The 27189-nt window shown below is 33.2% G+C and overlaps 8 protein-coding genes and 1 long non-coding RNA gene across 25 annotated transcripts in view; 5 read left to right on the top strand and 4 right to left on the bottom strand.

The window, feature by feature from the left end:
* The window catches only part of pyd (zonula occludens-like protein polychaetoid), a 30586-nt gene extending 26882 nt beyond the window's left edge, over positions 1 to 3704 (bottom strand). Inside the window, exons 1-2 of the mRNA XM_089592237.1 lie at positions 3112 to 3704; positions 2634 to 2727 (exon numbers count right to left, since the gene is read on the bottom strand). Of these exons, the coding sequence (XP_089448363.1) occupies positions 2634 to 2727; positions 3112 to 3427 (410 nt within the window). The 5' untranslated portion in view covers positions 3428 to 3704. The remainder of the gene's footprint in view (positions 1 to 2633; positions 2728 to 3111) is intronic.
* Positions 3585 to 5466, top strand: LOC106638669 (polyisoprenoid diphosphate/phosphate phosphohydrolase PLPP6). 2 transcript variants are annotated; one of them, XM_089592240.1, is made up of 5 exons: positions 3585 to 3644; positions 4334 to 4534; positions 4634 to 4771; positions 4857 to 4956; positions 5031 to 5466. In XM_089592240.1, the coding sequence occupies exons 2-5, from the start codon at positions 4526 to 4528 to the stop codon at positions 5429 to 5431; spliced, it is 648 nt and encodes a 215-aa protein (XP_089448366.1). In that variant the 5' UTR covers positions 3585 to 3644; positions 4334 to 4525; the 3' UTR covers positions 5432 to 5466. The 2 variants fall into 2 exon arrangements, with proteins under 2 accessions (XP_089448366.1, XP_014207441.2); XM_014351955.2 differs by lacking the exon at positions 3585 to 3644 and adding an exon at positions 4002 to 4210.
* A 398-nt stretch (positions 5467 to 5864) lies between these two features.
* On the top strand, positions 5865 to 8605 carry LOC106638667 (zinc finger CCCH domain-containing protein 15 homolog). Of its 3 annotated transcripts, none has more exons than XM_089592239.1 (7): positions 5865 to 6051; positions 6218 to 6425; positions 6546 to 6790; positions 6864 to 7070; positions 7179 to 7353; positions 7446 to 7640; positions 7749 to 8605. In XM_089592239.1, exons 1-7 carry the CDS (start codon positions 5980 to 5982, stop codon positions 7847 to 7849), a joined length of 1203 nt encoding a protein of 400 aa, XP_089448365.1. In that variant the 5' UTR covers positions 5865 to 5979; the 3' UTR covers positions 7850 to 8605. The 3 variants fall into 3 exon arrangements, with proteins under 3 accessions (XP_089448365.1, XP_089448364.1, XP_014207439.2); XM_089592238.1 differs by having other exon boundaries at positions 5866 to 6051; positions 7446 to 7667; positions 7746 to 8604; XM_014351953.2 differs by having other exon boundaries at positions 5867 to 6051; positions 7446 to 7667; positions 7743 to 8603.
* Positions 8323 to 10154, bottom strand: LOC106638668 (ATPase ASNA1 homolog). The gene is made up of 6 exons (XM_014351954.2): positions 9774 to 10154; positions 9471 to 9676; positions 9310 to 9409; positions 9088 to 9238; positions 8694 to 9002; positions 8323 to 8611 (listed from the first exon to the last, which is right to left on the bottom strand). The coding sequence occupies exons 1-6, from the start codon at positions 9923 to 9925 to the stop codon at positions 8492 to 8494; spliced, it is 1038 nt and encodes a 345-aa protein (XP_014207440.2). The 5' UTR covers positions 9926 to 10154; the 3' UTR covers positions 8323 to 8491.
* Positions 10155 to 10891: 737 nt separating this feature from the next.
* Positions 10892 to 15548, bottom strand: LOC106638609 (mitogen-activated protein kinase p38b). 9 transcript variants are annotated; one of them, XM_089591844.1, is made up of 12 exons: positions 15394 to 15548; positions 15294 to 15326; positions 14467 to 14716; positions 14236 to 14365; positions 14100 to 14158; positions 13865 to 14006; positions 13625 to 13787; positions 13471 to 13542; positions 12763 to 12842; positions 11794 to 11872; positions 11296 to 11469; positions 10892 to 11207 (listed from the first exon to the last, which is right to left on the bottom strand). In XM_089591844.1, the coding sequence occupies exons 3-12, from the start codon at positions 14571 to 14573 to the stop codon at positions 11122 to 11124; spliced, it is 1092 nt and encodes a 363-aa protein (XP_089447970.1). In that variant the 5' UTR covers positions 14574 to 14716; positions 15294 to 15326; positions 15394 to 15548; the 3' UTR covers positions 10892 to 11121. The 9 variants fall into 9 exon arrangements, with proteins under 9 accessions (XP_089447970.1, XP_014207354.2, XP_089447968.1 ...); XM_014351868.2 differs by having other exon boundaries at positions 14467 to 14676; XM_089591842.1 differs by having other exon boundaries at positions 15294 to 15548.
* Positions 15549 to 15903: 355 nt separating this feature from the next.
* LOC106638608 (ubiquitin-like protein 7) lies at positions 15904 to 17784 on the top strand. 3 transcript variants are annotated; one of them, XM_089591929.1, is made up of 5 exons: positions 15904 to 16041; positions 16117 to 16321; positions 16466 to 16668; positions 16765 to 16901; positions 16997 to 17784. In XM_089591929.1, the coding sequence occupies exons 2-5, from the start codon at positions 16180 to 16182 to the stop codon at positions 17661 to 17663; spliced, it is 1149 nt and encodes a 382-aa protein (XP_089448055.1). In that variant the 5' UTR covers positions 15904 to 16041; positions 16117 to 16179; the 3' UTR covers positions 17664 to 17784. The 3 variants fall into 3 exon arrangements, with proteins under 3 accessions (XP_089448055.1, XP_089448052.1, XP_089448054.1); XM_089591926.1 differs by having other exon boundaries at positions 15904 to 16069; positions 16166 to 16321; XM_089591928.1 differs by lacking the exon at positions 15904 to 16041 and having other exon boundaries at positions 16078 to 16321.
* Positions 17785 to 18941: 1157 nt separating this feature from the next.
* Positions 18942 to 22633, top strand: LOC106638622 (nonsense-mediated mRNA decay factor SMG8). The gene is made up of 12 exons (XM_014351888.3): positions 18942 to 19071; positions 19162 to 19306; positions 19399 to 19673; positions 19748 to 19978; positions 20058 to 20248; positions 20315 to 20418; positions 20486 to 20679; positions 20770 to 21009; positions 21091 to 21294; positions 21363 to 21845; positions 21933 to 22241; positions 22333 to 22633. Exons 1-12 carry the CDS (start codon positions 19031 to 19033, stop codon positions 22631 to 22633), a joined length of 2718 nt encoding a protein of 905 aa, XP_014207374.2. The 5' UTR covers positions 18942 to 19030.
* A 630-nt stretch (positions 22634 to 23263) lies between these two features.
* On the top strand, positions 23264 to 26674 carry LOC106638588 (protein brambleberry). 2 transcript variants are annotated; one of them, XM_023390141.2, is made up of 9 exons: positions 23264 to 23445; positions 23538 to 23953; positions 24361 to 24546; positions 24611 to 24758; positions 24846 to 25130; positions 25200 to 25412; positions 25480 to 25725; positions 25802 to 26144; positions 26208 to 26674. In XM_023390141.2, exons 2-9 carry the CDS (start codon positions 23558 to 23560, stop codon positions 26338 to 26340), a joined length of 1950 nt encoding a protein of 649 aa, XP_023245909.2. In that variant the 5' UTR covers positions 23264 to 23445; positions 23538 to 23557; the 3' UTR covers positions 26341 to 26674. The 2 variants fall into 2 exon arrangements, with proteins under 2 accessions (XP_023245909.2, XP_023245910.2); XM_023390142.2 differs by lacking the exon at positions 23264 to 23445 and having other exon boundaries at positions 23558 to 23953; positions 25814 to 26144.
* Positions 23338 to 24653, bottom strand: LOC111643052 (uncharacterized). Of its 3 annotated transcripts, XR_016293026.1 has the most exons (4): positions 24325 to 24454; positions 24009 to 24228; positions 23591 to 23909; positions 23338 to 23463 (listed from the first exon to the last, which is right to left on the bottom strand). It is a non-coding gene; the product is annotated as an uncharacterized LOC111643052 (long non-coding RNA). The 3 variants fall into 3 exon arrangements; XR_002759637.2 differs by lacking the exon at positions 23338 to 23463 and having other exon boundaries at positions 23474 to 23909; positions 24009 to 24236; positions 24412 to 24653; XR_002759638.2 differs by lacking the exon at positions 23338 to 23463 and having other exon boundaries at positions 23474 to 23909.
* Positions 26675 to 27189: the final 515 nt, after the last annotated feature.

Below are 27189 nucleotides of genomic sequence, written 5' to 3'. Positions count from 1 at the left end.
CCATGTACAGTGTATAGTATGTAGCTAGCCTAGGAAATATTGTAATGTGTATACTTCTTGCGTTGCGCAGGATAAAGTCGAAACTAATCCTAAATTAGTTTCATTATTTTTCTATTGTTATATAGATGCCATGTAAAAAAAAATACGTGTGAAATATATGACCCGTGACGATTACAATACACGCATCAATTATATACGTACACACAAACACATTTCAATAGTCATCTCCTTACTTTTTTCTGCGTTTTTCGCTTATCAGATATTGCCATTTCGGGCAATTGTTTCCAAATATCGGATCCCTCTGTATCTATACAAGGTACTTATTTATTGTTAGCAATCGACAACTGTGAAAACATTGCTCAAAAAGAGTATATAAAACCACTTGTACCCAATATTATACAACATGATGTACATTATGTACCCTTACAGTAATGCCAACAAAAACCGTCGACGCACACTTTTTATTAATTAGTTAATTTATTTATTTATGTGTTCAAATGTATACATTATATTAACAAGCACACATAATTTATGAAAAACCGACAAACAAACAAACGAATGAAAAAATTATGTCAATAACGACGACTTATCGACTAGACATTTCAAAATAGTTATACATGTTTAGCGCAATGTGATAGACATTCTTGCATTACCGATGACTTTTTTTGTATAAATATTATGTTTTTCTTCATTAAACGTTAATGTTCTTGTAAATAAATACAACAAAAAAAAAAATACTATATTTTAGTAAATACCAATATACACTTTTGAGAAAAATTGTAAACATTGAATAAAGTTGAATGAAAAATCTCTACAATTATATAAATGACTTTTATTTTTTTTTTAATCAAAAATAATATGCTATTACCTCATATTTACACAAAGAAATCGGCAAAATTCATGACGAGTGCGCAGTGTTCACTAGTGGGGGAAGCGCGTCTCGCTCGTACCATATTTTTCTCAATGAATAAGCAAAATTCAATACAATGCTGAATCAAGATCACCGACAATGACAAAGGTTGGATGCAAAGGGACAAAGCACCGACATGAGCTTGAAAATTGTACTTACCTTGATTTCGAGAAAAAAAAAAAGAATTTTTCTTAATTTAACCTTCTTTTTTCTAAACTGGACGTTTTTCAGGAAATTGGTATAGTTCTATTCTAAAAGACATTTAATTTGAATCGTTTCAGAAATAACGTGAAAAAAATTAATACTAAAATGTATGCATGAGTATTTTTTTTTTTTTTTTTTTTTTTTTTCATTAAAGATGTTGAAAATAGTTAATAAGCATATCGACGAATTAGCATAAAAAATTCACGGTCTGAGGTTTGGTACATAAACGCGTGAAGAAATGTACAAATTAATTTTTATGACTCGATACATGTTAGGGCTTTTTTTTCAAGTTGTATCAAATTTGCCAGTGATAAGGGAACAATTAAATGTACGAAAGATATATTTGATACAGTGCGAGTTGTTGTTTTGAGGCAACAGTGGTCATACACCATACAAAAATTCAACTCAAAGCCAATTATTTTACATGCATCGGTCTCAAAAGTAGTCAAAAAGGCATCCAATGACGTAGATTATGAAGATGCTGATATCTGGTATATCAACAAACTTGTTACGATACACAATACTGTATTACATGACCGTTTGAGTTAAGTCATATCACTATAGGATAAAATATCTCATAACTACAACCGTCATAATTTTTTTTTTTTATAGAGCAAGTTTTTGAAATTACATTTTTCCAGGACCATACATAAATTTTTCTGGAGTTTTCCTAATTTCCAGTGCATAAAAAAAAAAAAAAAAAAAAAAAAACTTCATAGCGATTCGTGTGGAACAAAAAACAAACAATATTGAATTAAAATAGTCTCAACTGTTAACTATTATTTTGAAAATGCTTAGTAAAACTAAAGCACCAGACACATTTGTTTTTTATGCATTCTGACAAGATACATTTAAGTACCAGATCGTTGAGAGGTGCATAACGTACGACCGATTTCCTTTGTGCCAAACGACTCCACATTAGAAAATGTGTTTTCAGAGTAATGAAGAACCTGAATACAATACTACGCTTGTGAGCAAACGGCTGACCGGCAAAAAGTACACGCTATTATCCAATCGTTGTGCAAAAAAAGGGGGTAAACATATGTGCGTAAGAATTGAGTAATATCAAGCCAATCCTCATACTACTGTATTAGTCGTAAGAAAGTTTTATGCTTCCTTGAATAGAGTAAATATTAAAACAAAGTGGTCATTTAATTTTTATGCGCGCAATGGCAATTAGTAAAGTCATACACAGAATAAACTAAAATGTTAGTAAAACTTTTTGGGAGGTTGTTATCGAAAAAATACACAACCTTAGACCTTGGGATCTGATGAGAATAAAATGACAGTACCTTGCGAAAAATATACAGCATTGATTTAGAGCTAACACGTCTCATTTAGCTTCCTTTTTTATTTTTACATTATGGGTGATTTGCGAAAATGCAATAAATAACACGAAACGGACAGTGAAATTTAATAAAGTCGATTGAGAGTGAAAATAATGGATGGGGGGTGGGGGTGGCATGATTCACAGCGATTCACGCGTGGGAGAGATGCAATAAAATATAAACAGACTGACCTGCAGCGTTTGAGATCGAGCTCGCTGCTGGAATCTGGCTGCTGCTGGTCACCAGTCTGCTGCTGCTGCTGTTGTTGCAGCTGCTCATTTTTCTCTGTAACAAGCAAACACGAAGAGATGAGAATGAGAGATTTCGTACCTGTGTGTGAGGAAAGGTCTTAAATAGACCTGCAACACGTACACACAATTATTTTACGGCCTACGCTGTTGTGTATAGGTGTATAATATATGGCTTCCCAAGAATTTTACCCGAGAGAGAGAGAGAGACATGGAAAAAAGGAAGTGAATAGTGCAGGAGAGGTGAGACATTTCCTGCAGTTAAGTATACTTACTTATCATCGCAAATATAAAATAACGTAAGCAAGAGGTGCAGCATTCATGCAAAGGAAATAAAATAAACGAACAACTCTATAATATATTTATACATGTATGGCAATAAGAGAGATTAAGGATATGATAATAAAAAAACATTTCTAACCGGACTCGGTGAGCGCGTCCTGGTCGACGAGGAGGTCCGTGAGCACGTGTGGGCATTCGGCCTCGAGAGCAAAGCAAAACTGTCGGAAGGCCTCGAAGCCCTTGGCCTGGAGAAGCTCGACAAAGAGCTGGACGTCGAGCGTGGCTGCGAGCCGCTGGTGCTCCGAGTCCGTAATGACGCCGCGCTTCAGGAGCACGTTCAGCAGCTCCGAAGACTCGAGTTCCCGCAACAGGCTTGCCTTGTGTCGCAGTAGGAAAAAAAAAAGTGCCCGCACTTCCGGCTGCTGCTGTTGTTGTTGCTGCTGCTGATGCTGCATCTCCTGCAGATCTCGCGCACCCAAGTATCACTTTTTTTTTTTATTTTCGCTTTGTTATTTCGCTCAATTGGTACACGCACGCACTCTCTTTGAACCTGCACCATTAACCTTGCGATATTTTCATGCAAGCCGAACCAAAAGTGTATGTATACCGAACCACCCTTGGATGATGCGCGACGACACGAAGATCGACGACGCGAAGATTCGCAAGCAACAGGTGTCTCTCTAACTCTATATTCTCTCCTCTCCTGATGCGCGTTGCGTCTAAAATAATATATATATATATATATATATATATACCAAAGTAGTTAAATATACATCGGTAGTATCGGTACGATCACAACTATAAAGCGTATATAAATACCGCCCGGATGCTGCAGCTGCTTAAACTGCTTAAAGTGCTTAATCTATATAAGGTACCGCAAGAAACTACACACACCGCTCGCACTTTTTTCGCTTGTTTCACTCACATTTCTCGAGTGCTGCAGCATATATATAATATATTCAGTGCTAACCTTACCCTCTTCGCCCCCCTCTCGCCCTCACATACATGTTGTGGTTTGTGCACAAACCAACCACCGCGGTCACATCTCTGCTAAATCCTACATTGCCAACAGCAATGTTTTTATATAGCAGTGAGGGATAAAATGGAATCGGTAGTGCGGGTTAACATGAAATCTAAAAATTGTTACAAAATTTTCTCGTCAACTTATTGGGGTAAGATGGGAAATAATTTAATTAGTTGTTGAAGATAACGTGCGCCACATTTTTAGTATATTGCTGGTAAGCATAAGCACTTATCATGTTTGTATTGAGAAACACTTATTTTCTTTTCAATCAAGTATGATGTCACTGCTCCAAAAGTATCTGTCTACGGTGATAAGAAGTTTATTAATATTGTTGTAGGTACATATATGTGGTTGTATGGACTGAATTCATCGACACTGCGGTTGATGCTTGATAAAAGTACAAGTTTTTTCCATACGTGCAGCAACAATTTTGCAGGTTACTCAACGCGATTCACTTTATTCGTACCTTGGTTTATAATTAGATCAGCACCTGTGATTCTCTTTTAAGCGAACGTTTTCGAACGAAATCATGGACAAGGTTAGAAATATTTTGACTAGATGTTAAATTAATTCGTATAATAATTTTGTGTATGTTCTGATGAAAAAAAAAAAAAAAAAAAAAAAATTATTTTTTCAGTCTATGAAAAAAAGAAATGTACCACCTCTCATAGAAAAAGTTTTAGCCATCGATGTTTACTTGACTAATTTCCTAGTCAAGTGGATTGAACAATTTTTAGCCTTTAGGCAGCTAAGAACTCACTATAGATTGTTAGAGGTGAATAATACAAACAATTTTGTTCACAATTCAGTACAAGTAAAGTTTACTAGTTAAAAACTGTACTTACATTTTTTTAATGCAGATTTCTTGTCATGGCTTGATCTGGCTCCCATGTTGGATTGGCTTTGTGTGGATTCTAAGCAGTCAAAACTTGTACCAAATGCAAGTCAATTTTTTCATTGGTACATATTTATCATGAGATATTATATTAAAATAATATATTGACCTTTTTAATCTAAAAATTTATAAATTTCAGGTCTAATTCTAGATATTATAGTGGTTGCTACATTAAAAGCAGTTACCAGAAGACGCAGACCTGCTGCAACAGTTTCAAATAGTTCATTTGATATTGGACCTGATAAATTTTCATTTCCATCTGGACATGCATCAAGGGCCTCGTATATTGCCTCTTTCTTTTTATTCAATTGGCCAGTACATTTTATATTTGTGCCGCCTCTGTTGTGCTGGGCTTCCAGTGTTTGTATCTCAAGAATTTTAGCCAAAAGACACCATCTTCTTGACATTGTTGTTGGGGCGTTCTTAGGTTTTGTTGAATCTTGCTTCATTGGTTTAATTTATTTGGAAAAAGATACGTGTACAAATATAATATCGTGGCTTACTGATGAAAAGTTGGATGGAGGAGAATATCACGTTTAAAAATATTATACGATCATACTATATTAATATGCACACGTGAGCGTTTGTTCAAATATTTTTTCACTTCATGTAAATAAAGCTATATCCTAACTACAAGGATTCGTTAAATAATCAAAGGCTGATGAAATCGATGAAATATTAAAATTGAAAAGAAAAGAAATATATTTTGGGTGGTGTAACCACAAAACTTTTTTTGTACATTTTGTTCAAAACTTTAATTTTTTTTATGTACGTTTCAAAAAAATAAAATAAAATAATTTGAATGAGTGATAATGTGGCGGCACTGGGCTGAGCGCGCTGAGCATTTACAGGGAGCAGAGCAGTAGAGTACACCACCACACCATCGAGCCGGAGTCGGGAGGGGGCGGGGGAAGTGAGAGTCGTGCTCACAGCTGATGTCTGATCAGGTTAGGAGAGGATATTATGTCCAAAATTGTCCACATACAAAATACTAAAGCAGACTAAAGAGCAGTTTGGTTAAATTTGTAAGCAATACCTGATTAAAAATTTAATTTTGTCTTGGTTTTTTTATTTCGGTAATCGGCAAAATGCCGCCGAAAAAAGCTCCAGCAGCTCCGAGCAAAAAAACGGAGCAAAAGAAGAAAGAAAAAGTTATAGAGGTAAGGAAATTCGGGTCCCAATGCTTGCCTATTTATTCACTCACGCACGTTACATTCTGGGATCTACTTATGTGCCTTGAATCAAATGATTTTTAGTTTATTCGTCTGTGCTTCATCAACATTTCTAGTCGATTTTTATTTGACTATTGTTGTAACTTTTTTTTAGGATAAAACTTTTGGCATTAAAAATAAAAAAGGAGCAAAGCAGCAGAAATTTATTCAACAAGTTGAAAAACAAGTTAAAACCGGTGGTCTTCATCCGCGTAAATTAGACGACCCCAATGCCAAAAAACTTGAAAAGGAAAAGAAGTTGCAAGAGCAAAAAGAACTAGCTTTGATATTCAAACCTGTACAGGCTCAAAAAGTTGACAAAGGTTGCATATTTTGATCTTTTGCTTATTATGTATTTGTATAATTATGCTGGAAACGGCTTGCAGATTTGCCATCTTCTCTAGTAAACATCTGTTTGATCCTTACTTTGATTACGTTTACAGGAACGGATCCAAAGTCTGTTGTCTGTGCTTTCTTTAAACAAGGTCAGTGCACCAAAGGAGACAAGTGCAAATTTTCTCATGATTTGACTGTTGAAAGAAAGGCTGAAAAACGATCACTCTACTGTGATCTCGATAAAGATGCAGACAAAGAGACAGATACCATGGATGATTGGGATGAAGATAAGCTGAAACAAGTTGTAGAGAAAAAACACGGCAGTGGTGGTCATAGACCTACTACCGACATTGTGCGTGTTACTGCTTTTCTTCTTTTTTTCTCCACATACAATAAATTAATTAGCTTACGTTTTTTTGTATCAGATATGTAAACATTTCCTAGAAGCTGTGGAAAAATCTAAGTATGGCTGGTTTTGGGAATGCCCATCTGGACAGAAATGTATTTACCGCCATGCGCTGCCACCTGGTTTTGTTTTGAAAAAAGATATTAAAAAGAAAGAAGAAAAAAAGAATGAAATTTCATTAGAAGATCTTATTGAAAAAGAAAGAGCTAATCTAGGACCAAATCAAGTGAGTGCTTCAAACTAAATTCTGGTTCAAAAATGAAATACCTACAAATCATATTGAATTTTGTAGCACAATAACTACTTATGAAAATTCATATCTATTGCATTGCAGACTAAAATTACATTGGAAACATTTTTGGCTTGGAAAAAGAGGAAGCTACAAGAGAAGAAACAACAAGCTATTAAGGATGAAGAAAAGAAACGAAACGATTACAAAGCTGGCAGACAAGTTGGAATTTCAGGCAGAGAAATGTTCTACTTCAATCCTGAACTTGCTGCTGGAGATGGTAAGATGTTGAATCTTGTTAATGTGTATTATACAAATTTTGTATTTAAAAAAAACATTTTTCCGTATTATAAAATTTGTGTTTTTGTTCAGTCAATGATGATGGTGATGAAGCAATTGCGACTTACGAACGTGAAGAGGAGGATGAGGAGAGTGTCGAATATCGAGAATTAGACGTAGATCGACTTGTTATGGAAGCTAGTCAAGTTGATACCTCAGGAATATGCACAGTAGCAACTGATCGGGATAAAAAACCAAAAGAAGTCACTCCTTCTGAATCAAACGATAGTAGCAATGTCGAAACACAAGCATCATGTAAGTTTTATGTTTTACTACTCCAATTTGTTGTTTCAGTTTTAGAAGTATATTAATATCTATCAAAATTATTAGCAGCAGCAAGTGTAAGTGAAACTTTAGCCATAAACGAGAATCTGTTTGTGGAAGAAGATTTAGAAGGTATTGAAGACGAACTAGAAGATTTAGACTTGGAGGAATAACTCATGAATTATCGAACACAATTCATCTTGTTTAAATTTTTTGAGCATTTATCGTTTCTATTTTTTTTTACATAAATTTTAATTAAATTTGTTTTTCTGCACTTTTATTCAATGGATAGTTATATCGTTACGTTTTTTACATTGTAGATTGCTTTTCTTATATATTTATACATTACTTTCCTGTAAAAGCCACAGAACTCAAACAATTAATTTTTTTATATATTCCAGCATTGGCTCATTTAGCGAATAATGTACTAACTATATATTAAAAGCAACCATAATCTTCAGTTTAAGAATGTTTTTTGCTTTTAAATTATTGGATGGTCATCTTTCATTAAAAAAAAAAAAAAAGTAATAAATGCTCAAGATGAAAAAAACTTTTAACGCAATTTTTAATTTATTAAAGGTATTTCATTACTAAAAAGTTTGTTAATGCTAAATAAGTAACCTTTCTGTTCAATTTTGGATACTTTTTAACAGGGTTGTGCAAATGTACAAAAATAAAATATTTTCTTCAGATTTGTTATAATTAAAAAGTTATCCTTTATGATTGCTCATGTTGTAAGACTTAGAATGATTAACATATGTAAAATTTAAAAATATCCCCTTATCATTTATTCATATATACACTTTTCAAAAATCTCACGGTTGATACGGCTTGACAAGATTTTCCGAAAATTCACGGACTTGAGGAACTCCACGAACTTCTCTTTCCAGTAATGGTAATTTAGTTATATGAAAATCTTCATAAAGATCCATAATCTATTAAAAAAAATAATTTAATGACGCAAGTGATATTTTCTTCCTCCTCAAATGAGAAATAAAGGCTCGAATAGATACAGACCTGATCCAAATATTTTTCCTGTACTTTGTGTCTTGCCAGGCATAATCTGCAAGGCGAATCACCATCTTTGAGGAACAATAATTGATTGACAATTATGTTATGTGTATCGATTCCACATTTGGTTAATTCTTGAACTAATCTTTCAGTTTCATACAATGACAGGAATTCTGCTATGCAAACACACACAAATGTGGTTTGATCTGGATTCTTAAACTGTTCATTGACTTGATGAATGACAGCGAGCATTTCATCGATTTTATTTGAAAATGAATCCACATTGAAATCTGTTATACCAAGCAAAGAACTGAACTGCAATTGTCAAAAAAAGTTTTAATTTAATTTTAATTTGGAAAGTGGTAAGATTGGTAAAATTAAGAAAATTCTCGATTTTCACCTGTGTAATGAATGGACTTATTTTCATCTTCAACTTCATAAGCTTGCTCAAACCTTTTTCAACTACTTGCGGGAATGATAATAGTCTCAAAGTGTGGCCTGTTGGAGCAGTATCAAATACAACCACAGAGAAATTCATACTTTTTACTAATCTGAAAATGTACGAAAACTGTTATTAATGTTATTTAAATTTTCTTTATTGTTTAAAAACTTATCAACTTGCTTCATCACTTCTGCATAACTCATAGCTTCATCTATACCAGGGAAAGCTCCTACAATTTCTTGCATTACACTTTTACTTAAACGCATGGTTTCTCCAGCTCCTGAAATATTATGTTAGTTTTAATTGTTAGTTAGACCAAAGAGTTTTTAATAACGTCAAACCTTCGTTTTCAAAATAATCATCTGGCAATTCCGTAATTCCTGCATTGGGGTCAATTTCCATAGCAAAGAGATTATCAAAACCCTTAACATTTGTTGGTACTTTGCTGAATTTCTGATCAAATGCATCGGATATGTTGTGGGCAGGATCAGTGGAAATGATCAATACATTGGTCCTTACCCTTGCCAATTGTATAGCCAAGGAGCAGCTAAATAAATTTTTAACCAATAAATTTAAAAAAGTACTCACTATACTTACGTTGTTTTTACAGTAAAAAAATACAATGATGAGTTGGCTAATCTAACCTGCAAGTTGTTTTTCCAACACCACCCTTGCCACCGACAAAAATCCATTTTAGGGAGTGCATATCAATGACATTTTTGAGAGAAGCTTCTAGTGGCTCATACTCTTCCTCGGCACCACCGCTGCTACTTAAATCCAGGTTCATTGCACTCATTTTATTTTAACTTGAGTGTAAAAAATTACAATTCAAAACTCCTCTTCAGACGGACTTTTCACTCCTTAATAAAATCAATCTAAAGATTTTCGATAACCCTTAGTTATTTGGAAGATGCGATTTTTAACTACACTTTTTTAATAAACATAGCCCAAGCATGCATGCAAGCCTAAAGCTGACGTGTATTGACGTATGACTTGCGGAAGTTGATGTGGAGGAGCGGAGGTGCACATATGTTAAACCATTCCAACGTTCCCAATTTATTGGGTTATACCATTCCATTGTTCTGATGTTATGGGGTTCCTGGGTTATACCATTCCATCGTTCCAAATTTATTGGGTTATACCATTCCATTGTTCCGGTGTTGTACCATTCCATCGTTCCCGTCTTATTGGGTTACACCATTCCAACGTTCCTTTGTTGTACTATTGTGTTTCTATACTCCGCAATCGCTGCGCCGCAGTTACATGGAATACACCCAAATATGCGTACGTTTCATATTTATATACGTATTTATTAGACTACGAGTTGACGAGTTCGCTTTCTCTCTCACACACACTTTACTGACACATGCAATGTAGCTCACATGTACGAGCAACAAAGGAACATAGTTTTACAAATTATTACAGCAAGTTTTCATGCTGAAAAAAATATCATCGTAATCTTAAGGAGTTAGGGATTCCAATTGAGATGATCGTGTATTCTCGTAACCACGCGGACTTACCATCCAGCCATAAGTTGTCGCTGGTGTCTTTGTGCACGGAGCGGCTCCGAGCCTATTGTTGCCATCGATAGTGTAGTCCATTCGTTAACACACACGTTTTTACTAATAACAAATTGAAATTATGCAATGGAATCACAATTTAAATGCCATATTAAACAAAAAAAGTTTACTACAAACGCTGCTTTTTTCTATTTAATTAATTTTATTATTTTGTATTAAAAAATATAATATTTGTTCGTAATAAAGACAAGCTCGAATAATTTTTCTGTTTAAAAAAAAAAACAGTATTCGCTGTAGTTATAATTAATCTTCAAGTATTTTTTTACAAAATCACATTGTAATTTCATTATACTATAATTATTTTTATTAATATTGCAGTTGTACGTGTTTATTATAGCTGTTGTACTGTAGTGTGCTTTTTTACAATTCATTATTACGTTTAGAAAATTAATGGCCAACATTAATTATATTCCTAAGTATCAGACTGTTGTGATGTGTCTGAGGATGGAAACGATTGTTGTTGGGGGACAAAGTTTATTACTTCATGATAGACTAGCTCTGAAAAAAATTAATCAAGCAAATGTAAGATTGCGTTAAGAGGAGTACACGAAGAAAATGCAGTAACAATTGGAAAAAACCATCTCACCTTTCCACTTCTCGACTGGCAACTCCATATCTTCAAAACTTTGATCGTAAGGCAAAGATACCGGTTCGTCGGTGGGATCAGCATATTGAGCTAGATATGGATGAGCTAATGCTTGCTCAGCAGTTATTCTTTTTTCTGAATCCAACTCCAACATCAACTCTAGCAATTCTATTGCTGATAATTTAAATAATAACAGATGGTTAATTTTAAAAATCGTCCAAACAAAATAAAATTTATCTTGTGCGTGTTTCACGATTTGATCTATTTCTCAAATTAATATAGAGTGATATTTTATATTTATTGCCGATATCGATTTTGCCGAGCGATACGTTTTAAAATTTGTTCGTGAGAAAACAACAAAACTTCTATAGTCCGTATGAAAATGCACTTAGTGGATCGATAAAATTAGAGCGGAGAATTTTCGTCAATACACAAGAGTTAATTAAAATATTATTATAAACGCAATAATCGATGGTGATTGAAAAGTGTATATCTTACCTAATGGGTTAGCTCCTCGAAAAACGTCTTTGAAATTTTTTTTATTCAAAGATGGTAAACTCTGGATATAATTTCTAGCCTGTAAAATTTTTTGTTAAATTGTTTTTTGCGTGTTAATAACGTGCAAACACTGCTTTAGTAATTGCAGCTCTTAATTGTTATTTGCAGTTATTTTTTAACGATGAAAAAGGCAAAGTATATATTATATTATATGAAACGCTTTCAAAAAGATATATTGATATCCATACAATTTTGCAAAATGAATAATGAATTTTGTGTATTTTAATTTTATAACGTTTACCTCCTGACTGGTTATTTTACTCAAAGTTTCTTCTGTGGGTGATCCACAAAGTACTAATACTCGAGTTAAATGATCGATATCTATCCGATTATTGTTAAGGTACCTTATTATTTGTAAAATTTAAACATGGAGAAAAATAATATGCAAGACCATTAAACAATTCAAAATTTGTAGTAAAAATTTTTTCAATAAATGCCGACGTCCTTAATGCACCTACTTTTGAAAACTTACCCAATCAAATTATGCTAAGCAAGGCATCATCTGATTTACCATATTGAAGATTTTTCAATATAAAATTTTACATCTAATATTTCTTACTGAATGACATTTTATAAAATATGAAAAAATAAGTAAATACACACTCACATGCAATGCTAAGCTACAAAAAAGTTTATAGTGTGGCATGCTGTATTAAGTTATTAAAAATTTTAAGGCTTTAGTAATGCTGCAATAATGTTTTCCCATTTTTGTCACAACAGCATTGAAAAAAGTTAATTAATTCCACCAATGCATGAATAAGTAATATACACACAAGAACTGTTAAAAATTAAAGGTATTTGTTTTAAAAAAGTATATGAAACATGAGATGTTTATGACATATATCACAAATGGTGAAACGAGTAGTATTAGTGAGACAATTATTGTTAACACATCACACTTAAACTTACCGACTCTGACGATATTTTCTGTATAAACTCGTCTTTTGGAGTACCCAGTACTTCCATAATAAGATTTAATTGGTGAATATCTGCTTTTGCTAAGGGTTTATCTCAGAATTATAATACATTTTCGGCTTTTCATTTGATTTTTGTACACCTTTCGTTAAATAAACTGTTAGAATCAAACGCTTCTTTATGAAAATTGTATTATTATCGTAGTTTATTAACTACTATATTAATTTAAATTTAAATGTGACAAAATTTAGCAGCATTAGCAGTGCATTATTGCCTAAGAACTAATATAACTAAGTAAACATTTTTTGAAAAGAGAGCACTAAATTAAAGTTACAAGCTTACGCGAAGCGGTATACCTTTGCAAAAAAAACTGCTTGATTATAAGAGCAAGCCTAGAGAGCCATAAAAATTCTAAATTGAGTTTTTTTCATGCAGAACAATGTTATTATAACGGATAAATTCGAAGGCAAATTTCTCCTTAGCAAAAAGCAATGTGTATATGACTTACATAAAAAAAGAGAAATTTTGGTTTAATATTAAAAATAGGGCATAAACAGAAAGATAATTAGTTAATTCAAACAGATTACGTTGCGGCATGCTTATGTCTAATGTATGAAATAGTTATTTATATAATTTTTTGCATAACAATAAAATATTAGAAACAAAAAGTACTCAAATTAAACAATAGTTACTGAAGGATACGATCTGTTCCTGGGAATAACGTCCTCCCAGTTAATAATTCAGCCATTATACATCCAACAGACCAAATATCAACTGAAAATTTAAGATAAATTATTTAATGGTAGAAGTATTGTAAATTGATCTATTTAGTAATTAATTTTTTTATGTAAGAAACCTGTTTGATTGTAGTGCATCCAATTGAGCATAATTTCTGGTGCTCTATACCATCTCGTTGCTACGTAACCAGTCATTTCATTTTCCGTTGGCCTAGCTAGACCAAAATCTAAAATTCTCAATTCACAATCTTCATTGACAGCTATATTTGACGGTTTCAGATCCTGAAAATGTGGATATTTTCAACAGGTACTTGTTTATTGATCATACTCGTCTAAATAAATATTAAAGTTATACTTACCCTATGAATTATTCCTGCTGAATGTATATATTTTAACCCTCGAAGAATTTGATAAACAAGAAATTGAACGTGATCATCAGAAAGTTTTTGGGTTCGAACAATGTTATTCAAATCAGCTCCCATAAGATGCGTTACCAGGTACCTTATAATGAAAAAAAAGACGTTCTCAGAATTTGTTAATGTAATAATGATAGTTGTAACAATAGCTAGAGTGCAATAAATGATTGAAGCTTACACATTTTGAAAGTCTTCTAGAGATGAGCAAGGATTAAAAACGTCTAGTAAACCGATAACCTGGTAAAACAATGAAAAGATTCATGAAATAAAATGTTTTTTAATAAAAGTAAAAAATTATGAGTCATAATTCTTACATTTTCGTGATTCATGTGTTTGAGCATCCTAAGTTCTCTATAAGTACGTTTGGCATGGACAGCTGATTGAAAGGGCCTTGCTAACTTTTTTATGGCTACTTTGTGATTTGCTAGTGAATCTACCGCTGAGCTACAAGCAAAGGCAGCGATTAAATATGTATTTGTGTGCACATGTTGTAAGTTAAACAAAATTAAAGTAATGGTAAGCGTTGAACACATGCATTCCCTTACCAGACTTGGCCATAAGCACCAGATCCTACAGGAGTGAGCATTTGATAACGTTCCGGGACTTCCCATTCTGTTTTGTTGATTTCGAGTTTATAAAATTTTTTCGACATAATTGTGACGAAGAAAATATACTTGTACTGAATAACACGACTCGAATGACGACCAAGTGTATAATCCTGGATCAGTTGAAAGTGAAACGCCTACTTGGTTTGCCTAGAACAAGAAACCAGCTTCTTTGGGAACAATGTGAATGCTAAAAAGTAGAGAAGAAGAATAAGAATACAAGTGTGGGTAAAGAAGTGAGGAGACAGATAAGTAGACAAATAGAAAGAGAAAGAATTATAACGAGGTGATGAGAAAGAGAGAAGGAAGAGGAAAAGTACTCGAAAAAAAAAAAGAATTGTGGTAATAATAGTATTATTTAAAAAATCAGCCCGAATGTAAAAAGTATTTCAAATAAAGTAAAATAAGTATTCACTGTATATTTATTCAAATGGATGAAAACTTGACGATAGTCGAACGGCAGAATTTCAGAAACTGTCGACAGAAGCAAGGAAATCTAGATAAATGTACAATTTAATTGAGCAAAAATAACGTTACTAATAGTTGTTCTGTTATTATACATATTATAGATAAGCGCGTGTATACACGATGAAGAGCCTACAATACTTAATCTCGCAAGTGTTTTTTCCCCGAATTAATTGAAAACCTGTAGATCGATCAGTTATTAGATAACTATATAAAAGTGTGACTGTACATTTAATAAATTCAAACAGAAATTTAAAGTAGAATATAATAAAATTTGAATACTTGGATATTCTCGTGCTTACCTTGTTGGTATTCTTCAAAGCGAAGCTTTTGTTCTAAAAATAAGTAAGCAAATAGTTTTGAAAGTGATTTAAAGAGTACTGGTAAAATAAACTCAATTACTTCATATAGCGACGACGGTTGTGTCGTGCTTTCACTTGCTTGACGCGAAGGACGAAGTCCTCGAAGGGTTCATATAAGTAAATATCCCATCTGAAATATTTATCACATGATACCGAATTTATAAATAAGTATACTTGATATAAGTATAAGAGACAAATTAAACTTTCGAAACGAATGTATCGTGTGTGAGTCCCCCCCCACTCGCTCTTTCTCAACTCCCCCTCCTGCGCCGCCTTGTGTGCAATTCCCCTCCCCCTCCCTCCAACCGCACATCTACAACGTACAACATATATCGACGAGTATACCTTTAAACTTTAAATCACACACAAACATAATAAAGGATAAGATAAACAAAACAAGTATAGTCCGTAGTGTCAGTGTATACACCTATATATTTTACATGCTGCACTGCAGTGTTGTAGAGAATGTAGAGACATTTTGCGTTATATTTATATATAGACTATATATAACGCATATACATGCGCTATAAAGTCTGACTATATGCATAAAACCTTGTTGTACAGTGTACTGGGTGTACCAGTATAGTATCAGCACGACAAAGAGCTGTTTTTTCAGTTTTCAATCTGTGGGCTTACTTCACGTATACAGTTTGACAGAAAAAAAGAAGGGAACTGATGAGTTAGAAGTGTATCATTTCAATTTGACATTTACATATGTAAATACGCTCACTTTCACCTTATACTCAGTTTGCATACATTTTAGATCGTTTACCCCGTTTATTTCATCAGTTGCTTTGTCTCTTTGTTACAAGATCCTCTAAGAATAATGGAGTTACTGTTAGGCGTACGGCTGAATCCAGTTGACAAAATGTCAATTGTCAAAATGAACGATATTGATGTTAAAAATAACGTCGCTCAATTGAGAACCAAGACTTCCGAACAAATTAATTCAGCAAGTGATACTTTTGGTAATGTTTTTCATAACAACGTTGTTTTTTACTTATTTTTATTTTTAGTATTTAACGCATGCAAGTCATCATGTCCACCATTCACCTAATATTTTTGTGTTTTAATCTTGTTTTCAAATAATTTTAAATATTTTCTTGCACTAGATTTCATTTACTGTGGATGCCTTTTGGAGGATGAGGCTATTTTGGAATCTTATGGATTAAAAAATGGATCTATGATTCACGTTTTAAAAAGGAAAGAAAAACGTCATGCCACATCAACATTTGAATTTGAAATTAACGTAGAGATGTTAGCTTCTATGTATAAATCAGTCATGTCTAATCCAATACTGGAAATAGTTATGAGGGTGAGTGTTCACTTACAACGAGAATTTGCAAAAACGTTCACTGCTTTAAATCTTATTTTGATAGTCAGGTGATTTTATACTCATTTTTATTTGCAGAGGTTAACAAAGAGGCTTGATGATATAGAAAATATAATTTCATTCACTCCTGGGCTTAGCGAAGACGCTGTTGCAGTAGCAATTTTGCAAGATCCAGATTTAATGATTCATTTCACTAACGTTAAATCGATTAAAAAGTAAATAGACATTAACACTACATTCAATATACTCATTCACAAACTTATTATTCTTGGTAAAAAAAAATTAATAAATAAAATTATGACGTTAACAGAATAGCCGAATTGCATCCAGCTCTTTTAGAAGCTGCACATCACATTGCATCATCAGTTCATGATGAAGCTAGCAAATTTTCATCTTCCTCTTCAGCCAATCCTTCATCTCTGTTGAACGCACACAATAGTAGTGGACATTCTTATAATCTAGAAAGTGATGATGAAGAAATGGCTGCAGATTCTTCCCAGTCATCAGACTCTACCCAGCCTTCAAGTAGTACTACACCGTCGAGAACAAACTCGGCAGTAAATGCTCAGCTGCTTGCAGCTATATCCAGGGCAGCTAGAAGGTCAGCTGCTACCGAAGCTAGTAATACGACAAATTCAGCACCGGTTCAGCCATCACTTTCTCAGTCGAATTCCAACAGCGGTGGAGTAATAACCTTTGAAATGTTTTACCAAGCCATGCAGCAAGCTTTTGCATCAAATCCAAGTGTTAATAATCCGGGAAATTCTGTGCCAGCGGTTCCACAAGCTCCTACACCTCCAGTCTCCTCAAACACGACGCCAAATTCATCTGCACCCTTAAACCTGGAGAGGCAAATAGCTATCATGCACGAGATGGGTCTTCCATATGATTATATTAATATTCAAGCACTGCAAATAACTAATGGAGATGTTCAAGCAGCGATCGAACTAGTCCTCAGTGGGTTTGGAGATAATTAATAATCCATTTTTTGTTTTTTTATGTATAATTTTAAGCAGAGTGCAAAATTGTGTTATACCTATATACATCCATTTGATAACACTAAATAATTATACGTAATAAATTTTATAATAAAATTGATATTTTTCCTATTTATACTAATTGATATTAAATAAAATTATTTAAATTACTTCCTTAACACTATTTAGTCGACATGTTGGGAGCAAAATTTAATTGAAATATAAAATTTACTTTAGTACATATATGTTTTACCAATAATGTTATTTTAAAACTTTAAGATCAGAGATAAAATACAAAACCAATTGAAATATATTCGTAAAAATTTTATTAGGTATATATTTTTTCAAATAAATTAATATTTCAATCAACTATCAGAAGTTTTTGATATTAAGTATGTACCTATTTCTAGTAAAAATTTTATCCAAATAATGTTTAATTTTGTATATGGGTATGAAATATTTTACAAGTTTTCAATTTTACATGACCGAAGAACTTTTTCGTTAACAATCAAAAACGACTGATACAAGTAATATTTTTCAAAAATTACGAAAAAGATTCAAAATAATAAAAGTAGCGACTTAATACAGAACTATACTGTGTAATAATAAATTTACATAAATCTAGTATCAGACATTGATTTCATGTAGTATGCGAATATTTTTTTTTCTTTTTTTTTTTTTTTTTTTTTTTTGTCATAGTGAAAAAGATACATATAGTTATAAAAACAATTCAATAACTCGATCGTAAATTGTTTATTTCCACTGGATTTTTATTTAGTAAGTTTCGTTTTATTCCCTAAATAAGTCGAAATAATATAAATAGTGTAATCGTTGAAAATTTTTAAAAAGTAACGTACGGTCAAATTAAAATTTATTACAATTGTTCGTACTAAAATTTAAGTTTTTACACATTTTTCTTACATTTCCGTACAAATAATTGCTGTACGCACGTTTACTTTATTTATTTATATTTTGATACTTTTTCTAATGCGAAATTAATTTTTATATGTTATCCGATTCATATGAAGCTGTATGAATCGCATAATTAAAATTAATCATAAAATCAATTTACTTATTGTGAGTATTTTTGGTGAAATATAAGCGTTCGATAAATAAGTGGCCTTAATAAGTGCGTATTAAATTATGTATGAGTTTTTATGATAGTTTGACAAGATAATAAAACTATAGTCTGACTCAAATATCCGAATATTCGAACTCATGTATGTGCGCTTCCCCCCACCCCCCTCCTACTCACAGTACAATTCTAACCTCATGAAAATAAGGTCTTAAAGAATTACGAAATAATAAATTAGCCATGGTCTGTCTCGTTGCTTCAATTAATTCTATTTAACAACAAAAACATCGCCATGAAGCCGCAAAAATTTAAGCTTCCTTGTACAAGCGAAAGGTTAGTATTAAATAAGTGAAACAAATAAAAATGGAAAATGGTTTGAATAAGGGAATTTACATCATAATTGTTCTTTCATTTCATTACTAGCTTTGCGAATCTGGATAGGAAAACATTAATAGTTTCTGTTTTTGGTAAAAGTCAATACAGAGCGAAAGCATGTAAGACTGAAATGTTTAGTTCAGTTTTGCAAGTAAACTTATTGGAAGAACCAGAAATTGACAAAGATTCATTGGTAACGTATTCAATTGTTACCACGATTACTATTTTTAAAGTTAAAAATATTTTTTTGCGATAATTTTGTGCTTACTTTCAATTCTTGTACAGTGTGAAATAGAAGGCTATCATGATCCAAAGACAAGGACTGTATATCTCCACCTCAAAGGACTTTTGGATACTCATGCACTCATCAATGAATACGATCAGTTTATTGAAAAGCAAAAACGTAAAGACTTTCTTAGTGCTTGGGCACATATGAGACACAAATATTGTAAAGGACTTCTTGTCTTACTTCACATATCTCACGTTGTCATTTTGAGTCACCCAACACATAATTTTGATCACAGTTACATTCAGCTATTTAGGGCTATTGAAATAATCAGGTATGGTTTTAATTGACACAATAATGGTATTGGAATTTTATGATCTAGAAAGTACTTTGTTTTACATTGTACAGGCAAAAGACTTTACCGCAGCTGTCAGACTTTTTAAGCACTATTTCTGGATTGCCAAAAGATTGGCTCTCTAATGGAAGACCGTGTTCACCTCGTGTATTATTTTATTTTGAAACCTGCCCACCAATTTTTCGTGATCCAGATAGTGGAGCTAGTATAAAGAAGCTTGAACACGCGTTGGAAGATAAAATATATCAAATCTTGAGAAAGAATAGAATAGTTACAAACATAAGGTAAATTAATTTGTTTTGATAAAAATTTTACAAGCTAAGTATTATTATTTGTAATAATAAGCTCATCTTAACATTACAGTTCCAACTCTTTATTTGCGATACCAGCTAATCAAGAATTTGTTTTTGTGAATACGGGTAATAGTGATACCCGTGACATTTTGGCCTATATGACACAACAATTGATCAAGAGTTGTGCAGTTAATCCTGGAGCATCAGGTTCAAAGAATTTAGGAAATTTCGACGCTCTGAGTAGTGATGAATCAGAAGATGGTAAAAATATTTGATTTAATGCAATTAAAATTATGCAAACCATTTTAATGTGCACTGTTATTCTAGAATCTTACAATTTCAAAAAGTTTTTACAACAGCACATAAACTTAGCTTTTTCTAAAGGCTTTGATGACAATGTAGGTCGTCATCAGGTTCCAGCCCATTTTGAGGTATTTTTACATCATTCAAATTTTTCGACTCATAAAATAATACCTAAATATGTAATTTTTATTTAAGATACCTACGCTGGCTTTATTCTTTGAGGTAGCAAACAAAGTACATGAATTTTTTGTTGGTGGAGCAGACAAAGAACTTTCTAGTCTACATGGATTGTTAGATACTGATGTTAAATTCAGCAAAAGTCGTTGCACTAAAGTTTTACCAAGAGCTTTGCAAGCTTACCAAGAAAATCTTCCACAGCACTACACTAGGTAATGAATGTTGTAATAGTAAATCTATCTAAATGCATTAAAGTTTACATTGGAATGGTATGTTGTAAAAACTACGTTTTTAAAATGCAGATCTTATCATGAATCAAAGTTGGCTCATGCAATGGCTGTCTTCGAGATGCACGCCAGAGGTCCTCTTTTTGAAGAATTCAGTGAAAAGTTACAAGAAGAATGTGAAAAACACTGGCGAACAGGTCGACAAATGTGTCAAGTACTATCCCTTACTGGCAATCCTTGTACAAATCCAATCCACAAAGGTGGTGGTGAGGGAGCTGGTGGTGGTGAATCGCTCGAAGACAGAGAAGATTTCTAGTAAGATTCTGATGAGAAACATTTGGAATACATTTTTATTCAAAGGAAACAAAATGAATAAATTATTTTACCAATTTTTAGTGATTTATCTTCCATGGAACACTGCAGTGGAGTCCGATACATTTGCGCTTGTAATTGTGGTCGGAGTCAAGGATCACGGGAAGACCCCTTCAAATTAAAACAAGCTAATTATGATTACTTCCACATTTTATCCATGCAGTGTGGTTGTAATCAGCTAGAATCCTATAGATTTCCGGTTTTTCAACCGAGTATACATAATTATCGGTAAATAAAAGCAAAGGATGTTTTTACAATTACTTACAAAAATAATAAGTATTTTCATGTATTTTTAGAGCAGCGCAATTTCCAACTAACCGTAAAGATTCAATAGTACGAACTGATGTTTCTACACCACAAGATCAAACTCAAGTTTATAGCCTGGGAGTCAATGATGAGTTCAAAGATGAAATCACAGCTTACGGTAGTGGTGGACAGTCACCTCCTGCGCAAAGTGATCTTGTTGAGGAAGATGCCGCAAGACTAAGCGACAAAACTAGTTTCACACCTGGTGATGAAAACAAAATTGTGATTGCCGTCTCAGACGTGGATTCCGAAAATTGCAAAGAGAAGTCTATAAAGAGACAACCTTCGACAACGGAATATCTTCCTGGAATGTTACACACAGAGTCACCTGCTGGTTTACTTCCTCAGTTTTCTAGCTGGTCTTTAGTTTGTTTAGGATCTAGTAGTATATACTCACACAATTTAGGATTACAGCACCAATCAGGTGTTCTAGCTAATTCTGCTTTCTTACTTCCTTGGGACGTTACTGTCAGGTACATGATATTATTAGAATTAAAAAAAAAAAAAAAAAAAAACTAAATATTAAAGTTTTAGTCAAACTGGTTATCTTGTTTGTTTAGATTGGAACATCAAAAAGATAGATCTTCTCTCTGGCCTGGTGTAGAAAATAACCAGCACAGCTTTAATCCGCGTGGGAAAAATTTTCAATCAGTTAACGTAATACGAGGAAGAAAAGTGAAAAAAGGCAAAGAACTGCTTGTCAAAATATTTGTTGGTGTGGAGTACGAGTGTCCGAGGGGTCATCGATTTATGGCTGCTACTCCTGACAAAGTGTTGAAAGCAACTGGAATCGGTACGGTGAAAGATAATGGAAACAAAGTGACCTCAAGCACAGCAGATATGCCCCTCTATTTCCCCTGCCCTTGCAGGTAAAAAAAAAAAAAAACATCTGTCGAGTTAAAAAAAATGATAATCTTTAAATATTGTGACATTATCAATTCTAATAATTATGATCCATAGGCAACCCAAACCCTTGATTGCACAATTGATGAGGATACATGTCGTAACGCCAAAAGCTCCAGTTCATGTTACATTGAATCCTCGAGTGCAACCTGGTCCACCTCCGTGCCCAATCTTTGTCACGGGCTGTGAAGAACCCATCAAACTTTCTCAAAGTGCCTACTGGATTCTGAGATTACCGTACGTTTACATGGGAGAAAAAGGTCCCTATTTACCGCCAAAAGAACCAGTTTCAGTATCACATGGTAGATTACTAGCGGGAATGTACGGCATAAGTGAAGTCGTGAGTGATAAAAAATAAAAAATAATTTCTGCTTACATGAGGTTCATGACTTGATACCTTATACTGTGTGCGGTGTAGAGAAAAAAGCGTTGAACATTTGAATCTCTCGCGGCATCGCATTATATGCGAGAATTCAAATATTATCTTCGAGCTGCAATTGGTTGGATCGTCCCGCTTCCTTTTCTTTTTTTCTCTCTCTTTTTCTACTGTCGTCTGCTATCCGACCCCCCTTTGGTTTTCTCTTAACAATTGTTAAGTTGCTCAACGCTTAAAAATATATTATGTGACTGAAAAAAATGTATCTGTACAATTGACGAAACATTTTTTAAGTGTTTTTGTAAGGGCTCAGTAAGAGATATTTAGAACGCCGAACTCAAGAAAGCATACAATTATTTCGGAGTCGCGAGGTCACGTGATCCGCTCAGCTCGGCGGGGCACAAAAACAGGAACAGACATGCACGCAAAAGCGTCGGGTAAAAACACACTTGTCATTGTCGTTTGAACAATGTTTTGAATACTTGATTAATTGAATTATACTTTGGTTCAAGTTCGTTAAATTTCGATAACCCCTCTACTTTTAATGTTGTGCTGGGACTGTTGGGATTCTATTTTATAGGTAAGTTGAACGCATTTATTCGAAATTTTTAACGACAGTGCGCGTGCGGTACTTACACGAAAATACGTTACGAAAGAGAGTCACACGCTTGAAGTTCTCACACGTTTTATTTTAATACTTACAAATCACGGCCAAGTGTATAAATATGCATGCATAAGTACGTACATGTTGACTCTCGGAAAAGTCATTGCCGATGCCAATTGTTATTTTTGTGGTTCGTGGTTTCCAGTTACTTAACAATTTTATGAATATTTTATTACATCCACAATACATAAATAATGCAATTTTTGTTTTGTAATTTTTCAGGTTTTTAAAAAAATTGTAGAATGAATAAGTGTAGCACGGTGTTATCGCCTTACCTGGCGTCAGTCATATTCATCATTTTGTTGACAAACCAAGTAAAAGGAGATTCTATGCTGAATTGGTTTTGGGGTAAATCAAGAGAGGAAGCACCAGTTGCTGTTTCCAATGGCGTGCCACTTGTAAATATTCCTTATGAACAATTGACAGAAGATGAGAAATTCTTAAAAGAGGCAGCCAAATTTGTAACAGATATCCAGATATCTTCACCCCTTGAAGTGTGTCAGCACAAAGTTATACTAAAAATCAAAACATCATGCAGCAGCATGACAGAGGAGCAGCTTGCAAAATTGAGTGTTAATTTGTTGAATTGTCAGTCTGAAAATGAGGGTAGAAAAACATATCCCTGCACGGATGAGATGGTAAATATTTTGTACATGTACCTATACATTTTCAAATCTTTTCCTATATACTCACTAGTAATTTTTAAACTCTGGTTTCAACACATAAGCTACACCGTGCATGTAAAGCATGATGTAACAAAAGAGCAGCCCTCTCATTGGTCAGACAGATGAGGGGTGTTTTTGTGCAAGTTCAAACTTGCAAAAACCTTCCCCTTTGAAATTCACCCTTCCCTTTCATAGTCTTTGTAGCTTTAGTAACATTTCACAGTGGCTTCTCTCTGCTAGAACTACATCTTGAAGGCTTATATTAATAAAACTAAGTTTTTTTGATATTGTTTTATCTTTTTTTTTTATTAAAATTTATTCAAAATGTTTTTTATAATCAGTACTTGTGCCTTAAAAATTTCGTGTCTTTTTCTTTGCAGACCATTAAACAATGCACTTCAAATATGGATGCAGACACATGGAACGCTTACCATTTAATGAGCAACAGAGCAAGGGCTGTTTGTTATGCCGCGAGAAGTCATCAATTTCGTGCACTCACAGAACTGACGGTTAATAAGTTAATGCAATCTGCTCACTCGCAAATCGAAAAGTTGGCACATTTGAAGGTAACAATTGATATATATTTTGTATCTTATATAAAATAAATCTGGTATTAATAATTTTCAATAGGAGAGTCAAGATAGACTTGAAGAACAAACAATTACTGCCCAAAAAATAGTTGAAACAAACATTCAAGAATTGACTGAGGAAAAAGCCTTAATCAAAGCTGGGCATATACAACTAGCCAGTATGACTGAAGATATTAAGAAAAAATTAGGTAAAAGTTTACAAAAGTAAAAATAATGCATTTAATAATTTCAAATTGTTTTAAATAAATAAAAAAAAAAAATCGTTTAATGTACAGAAAATGCTAGTCAAGAACTCTTGGAGCAGGCCACAGAACAAAGTCTAAACCATCAAGAGATTCTCAAGGACTTGGAAAAAATTCAAATTCAGGCGCAAAAATTATGGGAATCTGCAAACCGTATTATTGAACAAAATCATAACGCTGCCAAAAAATACCAGGAAACCTTGAAGAAACTTGAAAAAATAAATGAAACTATATTGTACATATGGGATCTCACTAACAAAATGCGTTCTGAGATTGATGAAAAATTGGGATGGATAACTGAATATATTGGCAACACAGGTAAAGTACAAGTGTAACAATTCTTGGAATAAGTTATTTCTCATTAACTAACAGTTTTTTTAATTTCAGGAGAAAATCTCGAAAAAGCTTATCGCAGTATTTTACACGTGGTATATTTATTTGGAGCAATGGTTTTTGCATCATTCCTTCAGGCACCATTTATAACAAGATCAGCCATATTAGGAGTAGTTCCCTTGAATCTTTTATCCTATTTGAAACATGGACTTAGTGCAAGTCTTGACTTCATTTCCCTAACAGTTTTAATTATTATTATTACAGCTAGTAAGTATTTGCTTGCTCATAAAGAAAATCTTGATTTTAAAAAATTTTAAGGAAAAAATTTTTTTAGTGCATTACGTCATGAATGGAATTCATTATATGATGCGATCAAAGGATCAAAATAGTTATGGACATAAGAAGCAAAAGAAAAGAACGTATTCAACCAATGAAACTGTTCCTGAAGGAAATGAGCAATCTCACAAGTATACTAAGCACAGTAGCGGGCAAAAACAACACTTATCAATATTTTCAAGAATTAATTACAAAATTATACATTTTTGGAATAGTTTTATTCATCAAATTTATCACAGTCTTAGTAAGTAAAAAAAAAAAAATGTATTTCGTCATTGATTTTTAGTTTTGGAAATTAATTAATTTTTTTTATCAACTAGAAAACTTATTAGCTGTTTTTGCAACTATGAAACATTGGGTTTGGCGGAACTTGATTTCTTCCGAAGAGTTATCTTGTTCGTATTTACCAGCTCGGAAATATGAAAATATAACAAATAAAGGATATGCTAGTATATCTGAAGATAGCAGCGATTATTCTGATTTGTTTGATAACGGGAAGTTGATCCACGACGATAACAGCGTCACAGGAACTGTTCTCAGACATGTCAATACAGAAAAAAAATCCAATCCATTGACGGCTGTTTTAAAAAGAAATGTGGAACCTAGAATTCGTGAAAGTATTCACAGCCGCCATTCTGAAATTAGAGGATGCAGCCCAGCAAGGTAACAAAATAATGTATTTAATGGAATTTTACCAATTATTTTAAAATAAATGTATTTCCACAGTGCCATTACTCCAGTACCACGAGCTCCCTGTGCTGCCAGAACCAGAAGTGGCAATCCCTGTCGACTGATGCCTGTAAAAGGTCAAAACTTTTGTCATAAACATACTTCCGGTTCATCATACACGGATGGTTAATTTATATAACATTATTTTTTAACATTTATTTTTTGGCGACGCCTTAACTAATAATAGGTAAATTATATTTAATAATATTTAATATTCATGTACAAGATATATTTTTTTAATTTAGCTTTTAAAGTCTCAAATCCGAGTAATTTTTTAAAATGTGATACTTTGGTCTATTGATGTTCATAAAATGAATGCAAATTGATCCATATTAAAAATTAAAAATTAACGTGAATAAGCAAGAAGACGTTTATTCGATAATGTAAATGTCGTGTTGTACACACAATCAATGAATTATTATACTCAAGTGATTTTTATACTGATTTTCAAGGTGATTGAATAAAAAAAAATTATTAACACATGAACAAAAAGTTTTGTTGATCAACAGTATCCATGTCCAAAGATTAGTAATATTGCTTTGAACAAAAAAAAGACCCTTTAAAATTACTGGTACACACATAGGTACGTGTTAGCGCAAAAGTTATACGTATGTTTTCCGATCTTCTTTTTATATTCACAAAAAATGACATTTTCTTAAAAAGCAGCGATGCCTGTTTTGAAGGCGAACGCTTCTCTGTCCCGACTCCCAAGGCGCGTTTTTTTCCATGTATATCGGTAGGGTAGATTGGAGGAACGCAGTACATGTGTATAAAAGCGCACGTCATGTCAAAACTTAAAAGCTGTGCCGCTCCGGTATTATAGGTGCATGCATACTCTCTTTGTATCGCTCGACTTGCCCAAGTATATTTTTCCAAGCTCTACACTATGTGTCTCCGTCATCGTCTCAGCAAACTCGGGTGTCTTATACATCAGACTCAACTCCTCGAGTTCCCGTAAAGGCCACTTTGATGGGGTTTT

This window comes from Copidosoma floridanum, unplaced genomic scaffold, assembly GCF_036245765.1.
Source record: "Copidosoma floridanum isolate Cflo_tuat_1 unplaced genomic scaffold, Cflo_Japanese_pri ptg000014l, whole genome shotgun sequence".
In the NCBI taxonomy this organism is placed as follows: domain Eukaryota; kingdom Metazoa; phylum Arthropoda; class Insecta; order Hymenoptera; family Encyrtidae; genus Copidosoma; species Copidosoma floridanum.
This window is presented reverse-complemented; position numbering and strand designations above follow the sequence as displayed.